This window comes from Cyprinodon variegatus, unplaced genomic scaffold (genome assembly GCF_000732505.1).
Source record: "Cyprinodon variegatus isolate N-32 unplaced genomic scaffold, C_variegatus-1.0 Scaffold632, whole genome shotgun sequence".
In the NCBI taxonomy this organism is placed as follows: domain Eukaryota; kingdom Metazoa; phylum Chordata; class Actinopteri; order Cyprinodontiformes; family Cyprinodontidae; genus Cyprinodon; species Cyprinodon variegatus.
In genome coordinates, this window is record NW_015151085.1 from 646,727 (window position 1) to 658,748 (window position 12,022).

General features: G+C 36.8%; 1 protein-coding gene across 1 annotated transcript in view; it reads left to right on the top strand.

Moving 5' to 3' along the window:
- Positions 1-6,835: 6,835 nt before the first annotated feature.
- Positions 6,836-12,022, top strand: part of tspan16 (tetraspanin 16) — an 11,469-nt gene continuing 6,282 nt past the window's right edge. The window contains exons 1-2 of the mRNA XM_015393256.1: positions 6,836-7,099; positions 9,741-9,815. Coding sequence (XP_015248742.1) covers positions 9,759-9,815 — 57 coding nt within the window. The 5' untranslated portion in view covers positions 6,836-7,099; positions 9,741-9,758. The remainder of the gene's footprint in view (positions 7,100-9,740; positions 9,816-12,022) is intronic.

Consider the following 12,022-nt stretch of genomic DNA (forward strand, 5'->3'; position numbering starts at 1 on the left):
ACTTATATAGGCCCAACTCAAAACACATGTCAAGGCACTTTACAGAGACAATTTAACCAGATCATACAGTCAGATTGGTTAAAGTATGCATGCAATGAGGAAAAGTGATCACTATGTCCTCCAGCAGTCTGAGCCTATAATAGCATATATAGAGATAACCAAGGGTAACCTGAGCACCTCTAACTATAAGACTTAGACAGTACTTTATTGATCCCTTGGGAAGATTCCCTCCGGAAATTAAGGTTACCAGCAGCTTACAGGGCAAAAAAGAATTAAGTGAGATTAAGTTAAAATTAAGCAAAATACAAATAAATATGGAGTTCACATTTAACAGAAAAAATAAAAAATATAAGTGTTGCTACTTCTTCCCTCTTCCCCCTGTCCTGTGTCGCCTCCTCGCCCCCAGTGAGTCGTTGCACAGTCTGATGGCGTGGGGGACAAAAGAGTTCTTAAGTCTATTGGTCCGGTTCTTGGGAAGCAGCAGTCTGTCACTGAACAGGCTCCTCTGGCTGCTGATGGCGGTGTGCAGAGGGTGGCTGCTGTTGTCCATGATGTCCATCAGTTTATTCAGTGTCCTCTCCTCTGCCACCGCCACCAGAGAGTCTAGCTTCATGCCAACCATGGAGCCGGCCCGCCTGATCAGTTTGTCCAGTCTGGATGTGTCCTTCTTGGATGGATAAACATCATAAACATTTGGCTCTACCTTGGCCCTACTGTGGCTCTACCTTTCTTATATCTCATCCAAAATAACCGGTTATCCTGAGCTATTTTCTATATTTATGTGGCTGGATGTTTAGGCTTCTGGATGACATAGGGACCTTTTTTATATTCTGCTTCATTCTATCTATATTCTCCCATTCTACAATATTTGCTAAGTTCCCATCAAAACTTTATGCTCTCTCTGCTTTTCCTGTAATAGTAGCTTTATCTGGTCTATATCTGTTTGGCTGTGACACCATCCTGGAGAGAAATATCAACTGCGCAGCTGCCAACAACATCTCTGTATAGAGATGCTGGGGCTTGGCCTGTTTTTCAAGTAGTCCTGTTTCTTTTACTGAGACTAACTGTATGTGCTCCCTTATATTTTCTGACATGAGAATTGGCGCAGACCTCGTCTGCTTGGTTATGTTTTACCTAGACAGGACCGCATGTGGCGCTAGTTAACTGCGTCTTTTAGCATATCTGCTTCTATCTCCTTGAACCCCAGTCGGCCTCGGCAGAAGGCCTCTCCCACTAAGCCTGGTTCTGCTGGAGTTTTCTTCCTGTTGAAAGGAGTTTACCTTTCCACTGTCGCTACATGCATGCTCGGTGTGAGGGATTGCTGAAGAGTCAATGACAAAATGTAAGCTAAAATTGTCACCGCAAGCTGATCCAGGAGGAGCATGTCTTGCAAGTCAATGACTGGATGCAATCAAATAGTTTCCCTTGACAGAAACTTTTAACCAATCTGACTATATTGTCTCTGTAAAGTGCCTTGAAATGACATTTGTTTAAAATTGGTGCTGTAATAATAAACCGAGACTGAGACTTAAAGTTAGACAGAGTGTCTGCCTCACGGACTAAAACTGGTGGTATGTGCCAAAGGATAAGAGCCTAATAACTAAAATATCTGTTCTGTTTTCTGCTTTATTGGGAACTATCGATAAAATATTTATATATACTTGGGTCAGGATTATTCACCCAGCCTTTAAAACAGGAATTATCAAACCATTATTGAAAAAGAGATTTTGTCCTGCAGAACTACAGGCCCATCTCAAACCTCCCTTCATCAGTGAGATCATTGAAAAAGTTGTGTTTCAATAGTTAAATGTGTTTTTTAAAATGACCAGCTGCTCTGATGTCTTCCAGTCAGTTTTTCTTTCTAACAGAGACTACCCTGATTAAACTGTTGAATGACATCCATATAAATTCAGACTGTGGATGAAGCACCGTACTTGTATTATTGAACCTCATTTCAACATTTGACAATGTTGATCACTAGATTTTATTACAGCATCTGGAAACCTTTGTTGGCCTTTCTGGTACAGCACGTTAGAGGTTTAAATGCTACTTGAAGGACAGGGACATTTATGTGTCAGAAGGGAACTTTAAATCGGAGACCAGAGAAACACATGTGGGGCTCCTCAAGAGACACCATAACTTTACGTCACAATGTCTACAGTTTAATATGAACCCATCAGAGCATTGGCTAGAACCGATCAATAGGTGGATGTTCCATAATTTTCTCCAACTGAGTAAAAACAAAACAGAGGTAATAATCTTCTGACAAATGGTGGAGAGATCCAGAGTTAGCTCACAGCTTAGCTACAACAGCTAGAACCACAGATATGGCCGAAATCTTTGTGTCATGTTGTACTTCTGAACTTTCAGAGGCATAGAAAGGCAGTTACTAAGTCAGCCTTTTATCACCTGAAGAACATTTCCAGGATAAAAGAATTCATGTCCAAGCAGGATCTAGAAAAACACATTCATGTGTTAAAATTGACTACTGCAACAGTGTCTTCATAGATTTGCCTATAAAATTAAATCAAACGGCAGGAGCTGATTAGGTTTTCACTAGAACTAAGGAAGCAGAGCACATCAGCCCAGTTCTGAAGTCCTTCCACTGGCTCCCTGTAGCTCAGAGAATAGACTTTAAAATCATCCTGTTAGTCTAGAAATCACTGAAATGGTCAGCACCTCTATACATAACAGATCTGCTGTCAGTGCATCAACCACTCAGATCTTCTATGTTCAAGCCAACTCTGTATACGCAGAACTAGAACCAAACATGGAGTAGTATCATTTAGTTCCTATGTTCCACTTCTCTGGGACAAACTCCCAAGACAGTAAAGCTGAAGTTCTGTTAAGTCAAAGTTAAAAACTCATTTGTTTAGAGCTTCCTTTAAACTGTTGAAGTTAAACTGTTAACTGAGTTAGTTTAAATTTGTGGTCCAACTTTTTAAAATCTTTACTTCCTTTTATTCTGCATTTAATTATCTACTATTTTATTGTTTGATTCATGTAAAGTACTTTGAATTGTCTTTGTGCTGAACTGTAATGTATAAATGAACCTGCCTTGCCTCTAAGCTCAGTGTTTTCCACCACTTATTAAAACTGAAATTTTATATCCCTCTTTTTTTTGGAACCCTAGCTTTTCCAGGAGAGGATCAGTTCTAATAAAGTTAGCAATAGAACCCAAAGAACATCAAAGAAAGTTGACTTTAAAGTCCTGATTGCCAACACTGCCAGCTTCATTTGCATGTGGAGGAAAGAGAGTTGGAGCCCTGTAGATTTTAGTTAGTGTTTGGCCGCAAAGAGGAGGTAAAGACGGGGTTTTAGGGGTTGATGTTTATCGTCAAAGAGACACTATCAGTTTTTTCATTCATGTACTTCAGGGAATAGAAAATGTTGGAAGCCAAAAATTTTGCATCTGACCTATTCAGGTGAAATTAATCTCTCTTGAAGAGGTGTCTCTATCACTAAAGCCAACTGATTATACAGAGCAGGCTTGTTTGGTCCATTTATTCACACTGAAATCTCCTGCTGAAGGATTTCCTACATGTTCACTAAGGATCATTTTAATGTGTTAGTTTCACAGTAGTAAGCAGGACAATCAGGTCTTTCTTTAATATTTTTACTTCCTTTTATCCATGTCCTCCAATTTAAAGGACTAAGTTTTTAACGTTGGGTGTAATTTTATGATCTTTTTTATCTTCTTTTTATTTCAGATACCATGCTACAGCTTACATTCATTATTTCTGTGTTTTTCTTGTTGCAGAAGCATTTATTCTCACTCACAGCATCATCAGTTACTATTAATGTTCTTCTTTTATCGGCTGGTTTATCCATGATGCTGTTTAGGAGAGAGCTGAATGTTCCCATACCTTTATATGTTGTCCGGAAATTGGATATTTTTGTTCAAAACAAATTTGTTAATGTGTCAAGGAAGTACATTTTGTATTGCTCTAAGAAAGATTTAACACTGCCACACATTTCACACAATATACGCCCAAAATGTATGAGAATAGAACAACATCAGAATAATAAGGCAACATCTGAAAGCATTATTCAGGCTGTTAAAGATTGGCAAAAATGGATGAGAAGAATGAAAAATGGTCCTAAACTAACTGCGAGTTCATTTCATATTTGTTTGATAGAAATAAAATAAATGTCTATAAGAGGCAAACACAAAATATAAGATCTCGGTACCAATGAAATGTCTAGGCTGAGTTGCAAAGATTTGTGTGGGAGAGGCAGCATACTAATCTGAGTTACAACAGTTCCTTTTTTTAGGTGTAAGCTAAGATTCCAGCTAACTGTGACAGGATCCTTGTGGGAGGTGCCAAAAATAAATTATCTCTCTCTTTATTCTGACATTTTGCAAATGTAAATAAGTTTTTTGGTTATTCAAAATGATCCAAATCAGGAAACATAAGATATAATAACAAACAACAAGAAAACCCAGTTAGAATCTCTTCTTTTTGAATATCTAACAGGAATCTATTAACAGGTCCCTACAAAAACAAAAAAGAAATACTGTTCTACTTTTTTGATACAAAAAGGCTACATTTGTTGTGAAAATTTTGCATTAGGTAACAACAAGCAAGACTATAGGGTGGTGGTTTTAGTCCTGAAGGCAATGAGTCTGAGTACGTGGATCTGTGTTCTCAAAGAACAGAAGCCTTTTTATTGTGTTGATTGAACATTAAAAATAACCTTTACTACAATGAGGCTGCGGCGGCTCATCTCCAATACGTCATCAAGGCAAACATCTCCCTTTTTTCCTCACTCTGATACTTAACCTGCGCTGTTTGTTTGCTAATTTGACCAGTTCAACCACTTTCCTCAGTTCCCTTCTGGATGTATAGAATACTGTTTTGCATGCTGTGACAAAAGGTATGAAATATAGGTTGGAAATAACTACAGAATACAGATGCAACCTAACAGTTCTACAGAATGTATTTTTAATGCACCACATTTGGGTTACATTTGAATTAATTATTTAGAGACAGTTGAAACAACCATGATTTATATCTCTGTAGGGTTAAACTCAATTAAACTAAAATAAAAATATTTCAATTAGGGATATCAAGCTGTAAAATCCAGATAATTTCTTCTAAATATAATAAACAGTAAATTCCAAAGTGTTAAATATGTAGTGTCAAAGTACATTGACTCTTTTAGAGTTATTACAACAACAACTGGAGTAAGATATACACTATACAGAGAGTTAATTTAACACTAATTCAGAGTGGGACCTAATCCACTCGGATTTGTGTTAAATTTTAACTCTTAGTGTGTTACTTAAAGTGTTACTTTAACACTGTAAAATGTATTCAGCTGGTCATAAAGGCCTAATGTTTATACTATGGGAAATAAATGATTGTTACGACCACCCAGGCAACAACATATTTGAGGACACGAGACAAACATGAGGTTCAAAAGAATTATTTTATTCTTAATCTCTGGAACTTCTTTTTAGATCAGTTGTGTTGTTTTTCTGCAAAGAGACAAAAAAAAAAACAGAGTCAGATTTTTCCCCAGTTCCCCATGTCCAAAAAAACTCTAAAAAAAAACCCAAAGTATGAACAGAAAGTTGGACCTGGTGAGCCGATCCAAAGAAACAAAACGCTACAGCAGAGGGCCAACCCTATACAGGGCCGTCGAAGCCTCTGCTAGTACCGAACTAACGGTTAAACCCCTAAAAAATAAAAAAAAGAACGAAAACAGGAAACCCGGTCCCACCAGGTCAAAGTTACAAAAAATCAGCAAAAAAAAAACAAAGGCTAACGAACAAAAATACCACATGGCAGGCTGGAGAGGTCAGCGGCGGCCTACAAAGACGTGAGACGTGCGCATGACGGTGGCTCGATCAGAAGGTTCGAAGGGAAAGAGAGAGAGAGAGAAAAACCCAGCCTACTTATAGGCGGACCAATATCACAACCAATTAACGTAATCGAATTATTTACAAAAGAAAAAAGAAATAATTATCAACTCTAAAATTTAAGTGACTCAACTAAGGTCTATACAACACTTAAAGGGAAAAAAAAGAAACAAAAATAATTAATGTGCCCGACGCACATAACAATGATCAAAGATAAAAAAAATCTTTCAGCATAACTAAGCTCATAATCGTCAACTATCTGCCTGAAATAGTTGGAAAATGAAAGGATAGCGGGTAGAGGAATAAAGAGATGGCACCAGTCCAGGGGCACAGTTTAAGAAAAAAAAGGAAGGTACAGCAGGTTAATGGCCAGGCAGTTTCTTCAATGGCTTCATCTCAGGAATAGAGAAAACTAAATACTGAAGCACTGGGTCTGTGGTACTTTCTACAGTAAAGAGGAAGAGGATACACAAATTCAGGTAACAAACAATCTTCCTTTTCTAGGAGAACTGAACAAAAAGTACTAGACCATTTCACTTTCTACTGGGAAAAGAAGAGCACACATGCAGTAGTATGAGCTTATTAAAAACCAAAGTGGGTACTTTCTATGGAACAAAAAGGGACGACATGCAACTTGCTATCCAATAGTCTGTCGTTATAAGATGCAGTTGCTTTGTTGGTTGTTTTTAATCTAAAATACAGTTGAATAATTTCCGAATCACATTTCTAAAAGTGAAATTGCTTTTACAAAGACACTGGAAAACAGGTGGATGTTTTCATGGTTTGCATGCCTTTAGGTTATTTGCATGCATGCTAACAGGTGTGCCTGTGTCAAAGCCTACAGGTGATATACATGACCTTCTCTTTCCCTCCCTTCCTCCCTCCCTTTGGAGCTAAAACTCCCAGCTCCATGGTGATGTGTCATTACTCAGCTGCTTTGATCACACCCACTCTCTTGCCCTCCCCTTTCTACTACTTATAACCAGTTGGTAGCCTCAAAATAATATGATATTACTTAGAAAGTACTCCTGAGGCTCTTTTGGGTGTAACGTTGCGACAAAGAAAGAGAGGAACTAAGAAGAGGGTGTATATATTCTGGGTCATTGAAAAATCACAGAGGGATATTGTGCTCCTGTGACTTCTCCGTTTCCCTTCACAACAGCTTCACCTCAGTAGTGAAGGTAGAGACTGAGACAAGCCACAGAGCTCTTCCCTGGATTTCTACTCTAATAGGTAAGTCATTGAGTGACCTTACTTTGTGGCTTTAGGCCTCTGAAAGGGATTCATCTGTTCGGGTTTTCCAGCCTTGTTATCTGCAGCATCATGGAAAGGGATCCATCAAACAATGATCCTTTGTTAAATGGGACCTACCTGCAATTATTCCCCTGAATGCAACCCTTTGATATTTGTCCATCTTTGTTTTGATGAAAGTCAGTTAATGAGAGACGGTTAGAAAACGTCTTATTTTGGAAATATAAATATTTAACATGATTCTCCTAAAAGCAAAAACATCAATATTTCTTTGTCTCTAGTTGAAGTTCTGCTGATGGGCATTTTTTCAAGCTTTACCAGAGCACTGGAAGATTTTCATGTGACTTTAGCTTGTTAATACATCACTTAGCTGACTCCTTAGTGTCAGAGTGCAACTACTGACCATGAGGAAGCAAAGGAAACATAGCTGGAGTTTCGGGGATGCCCATGCAACAGCTCATTAAATTTTGGACATCGTCCGGTCCGTGACTGTATGATTAACTTTAGGCCTTCCGTTAACAGATCAGTTACGGCCAAATGCACTAAAAAACAACTTGTTCTTCTCAAAGAACACCTGAGGAAACACTTGTTTGTCTAAAAGTAGGCATAAATATATAACACTACAGGAAATAAGAGCTGATAAGAGCTTTTCTTAGAAGAAGCTTCTTGTTATAGACAATGGGCCTCTGCCTTGTCATTGTATTTGGTAAAAACAATTTATTTGTTCTGTTGCACCACACAAAGAGCACTGTTCTGCTCCCTGGAGGGTCACAGAAATAAAAGCTTTCAAAGAAAGCAAACTGGTGTAAAATGTCGTAAAATGGAAGGGAGTTATTTCTATGTTTCTTAAGTGTTTGTGTAAAAAAACTGAATAGAAAAATGTTTTCCAATCATTTCATTTCCCGGTTTGGTAGCTGCTTCATCCCAAACTACTTCCGTGTTCTACTTGTAAATTTCTTTTAACCGCCTTTGCACTTTTATATATATATAAAACCAAACTAGCACTCACTAGAGTTCTTTTTCCTGTCCATAGGTCAGTTTGCACTCGCCTGGAAGATGTTTCATTCCTGCTTTGACAAGCAAAAATTGAAAACTATAAAACGTTAAGCATTTTTTTTAACCATTTAGAGTTGGCTCAAATTACAGCTTTATTGGGCGAAGCCAAGTCAACTAGGTTTAAGAGACGTCGAAATCACAATTGAGTAAAATTAGACCTGATTGAAAAATAAAATTTAAAAATGTAATAAGAAATTTTAAAAGAAAGTTTAAATTTCAACTTATCTAATGAGAACAGTTTCTGATCATAATTCATAAACTTACCTGACTTTAAAAAGTCTGATATGTTCTTCTTTAAGTACTTTTGTAATGCTGCTTCTGAATTGGAAGAAATGGGAGTATAAATTAGCAAAGTGATAAACAGATCTAATGACCTTTTTTAAACAGCCTGAATTCAATAATGCAGAAGTAGATAAAAAAAACATAAACGTCCCCCACTTCCCATTTTAACCGTTCTAAACCAATGTACTGTACTTGAAATGTCTATTTTGGTTGTTTTAAGCTCTGTTTGCGTCATTTCACATCTCAGATATTACAAAATCTCCTCTGATTAACCGAAAATGACTGAATTTAAAAAACATTTATCAGCCACACAATCACACCTCTTTGTTTCCTCAAAGAGGAATATAGGAATATTTTACAAAATCTGCATTAATCATCAGTCCATCACTTTCTTCCTTGACTGATGATTCATTATTTTTTTTTATTTTTTTATTTTTTATATGCTTATACATTTAAAAACAACAAAATCTGCCAGGAAGAAGTTAGTGAAACTGATCAAATCCAAAATTGGAAGAAATTAGGTGAAAAAAAAAAAATCTTTACCCCTAAAATATGGTATTTTAAATTGTATGAGATTAGATTATTTTAGTGATTATTTATCTCCACAGTGAATCAGAAATGCACTCAACTTTAAATAGATCAGACCATAAAGCAAGGGTTGCATAACTAGTGTGAAAAGTGTTTTTTTTTTTCAAGGGTGTGAAATGGAATTAACAAAGGAGGAAATGACAACATGTGAGTGTTGTAAGATCCCTGTTTGGGTCCTTTTACAGAGAATATGATTATGAATAGATGATGACTTCTGATCAAACCATGTGTTCTGGGAGCTGACCACAGAGTTCGCTATGCAAAGAGACACGGGAATGTTTTTCCTCAGCAACAACTAAGTTTGCCTTCTTTATTTGCCTACAGTTTCACAATGATATATGTTTTAAAAAAGAAAAAGGTGAAACAGAGAAGCATATTTTTTCAATCCTCTCCCTTTCTCTTCAGTCACAGTCTTTATATAAAGTCTGCAGGTTCTTCGACTATGAAATTTGTTTTATTAAGCGCATATTGAGATATAAACAGCAGAGATGTGAGGCAGTTCACTATTCAAGTGATTCTAAAGGCCCCCTACTTAATCATCTAATTGATATGCATCATCCTGATATGCATACCCAAACTTCACTTATATTGGTACAATGATAAAGAGTATGATTTACAAAAAAAGATACTACATTTCTGAAAAACATGAACAAAATGTGATAAAATGTGAAAACATGCCTTTTTTTCTCCTCTATAGAAACTATCAGCTGACAAAATGGGATGCTTTGGATTCCTCAAAGGCATGATGTTTGTTTTTAACGGCATCATCTTTGTAAGTAACTTTTACATTTTTTAAATAAAACTAATTCAGCTCTCATATTACAGAAACGTCTCTGTCTGACCAGAATCTAAAGTCAGAACATGCTACTGCGTAAATGATTTGGATAAAAAAAACATGCAAATGAAGAGAGGACATATAACTATGGGACACATTCATCAATAGATCTTTGTTAAACATCTAAAAATCATTTGAATGACCTATTAATATATATAAATGGGTTATTCTTTCATACCAAACTTTTCCAAAGAGTCTGTTAGACACAATGTTCTAGGTCAGACTCCCAACTTTCAGGAAGTAAAGGAATGATTTTGCAGGCAAACACAGACATCTAGTGGCCGCGCTGCAGAAAGCCTTAATCTCAAATCCTCTTAAACCAAATTAAATAATCTGGATCTGGATCTGTAGAGAAAATGACTAAGTTTGTGTTCTTTGCAAACAGCTTGGTGATTTGTTTTACTCTCCTTTTTAGTCCATTTAACAATTCACGTTATGTTTCTTTAATTGTGACAGTGCAACTTTAAAAGTTATTTTTAATAACTTTTTTTTTAGAAAGCTCCAAATTAAAGTTCTAAAGCAAAAGTTCCAGATATTTGGTTCAAATATTCTGTGACTATAAATGTCGGCTGCAGTTTCTCATAAAAAAATCTATTGAATATGAAAGATCGACATAATGAGGCATTCAGTTCACTGTTTAATCCAACAGCTGTTCAGACTTCTTACAGATGAGTTAATATTAATGAAGTTTTGGTCACTTTTGTTGTGAAAATTACTTATACTTAGAATTAAAAGTGAACTTTTCCTTTATTTAGAGTTAAGCTAATTTAATGCACTTAAATGCACTTAAAAGTTGCTTGCTAACTTCAGATAAATCAGATTTTTAAAATAATCTTAAAGTATGCTGTTGGTGTCATTAAAGACAATCTTGAAAGGTAATAAACAGATGAAATTTACAAAGAAAACATTTCATATTTCTAATTGTGATTCAGAACATTTTAGAAAACGGGAAACTGTTTTTGATTTATGAATAGATAGAGATATGATTTTTATATTTGATATATGATTTTTGAGATATTTAACATTTGTCCTTTAAGAGCAATTTGTTTCCAGGCTTTTCATCAGGAAATCAGACATATGGTTCAAGGAAATTAAACACAGAAAGGATCTGTCAGCCAAACTTTGAAATGATGGGCTGGTGGGCTGTGCGGTGGAGTAGTCTGTAGCACTGTTGCCTAGCAGCAAGAATGTCATGGGTCTTTTTTCATTGAGTTTGCATGTTCTCCCCATGCATTGGTGGGTTCTCTCCAGGTACTCTGGCTTCCTACTACAGTCCAGGAAAATAACTGAATTGTCTAAATAATCTAAATTTTCTTTAGGTGTGTCTGCATGGTTTATGTCTGTGTGTTGCCCTGCGATGGACTGAGACTAACTTTTGTTAAGTAGACTTAACGAAGATAAAGGTACCTTTACAGTCTACTTTAACATCCATCCATCCATTTTCCGTCACGCTTTATCCCAGCATGTCAGGGTGCTGGTGCCTTTCTCCAGCTGTCTACAGTAGAGAGGCGGGGTCCACCTTGGATAGGTCGCCACTCCATCGCAGGGAAACACAGAGACAAACAGGACAAACAACCATTCACACAAACACTCACACCACAAGGAGAATTTAGAGAAACCGGTTACCCTAACAGTCATGTTTTTGGACTGTGTGAGGAAGGCGCAGTACCCGGAGAGAACCAACGCATGCTCAGGAAGAACATGCAAACTCCATGCAGAAAGGAATCAAACCCAGAACCGTCATGCTGCAAGGCAGCACTGCTTCCCCCTGCTGTACTGTTCAGCCGCCATTATTTCATAAGATAACCTAATTTGACAGTGTGCAGATAAAACAAATAATCCGGAGAGCAATATCTTCTGCAAGAAAAAGAAAGATTTTAAACCTTGTGGCTCAGGAGGTCGAGGCTTTGTCCTGAAACCTGTAGGTATAACTACAGATTATTTAATCCATTTTAAAAGCTAAATCTCCTCATGCATTGTGCAGAACATCTTCTTGCTCCCTTACTTACATGTAACACCTATGCTGAGATTTCTGTGGATGTTAGGACTTATTTTACCACGTCTAAAATCATAATGCATGTAATGCTGAATTAAAGCAGCAATGACACCATGTCACATTTGATGCTCCAATGAGGTGACAAAAA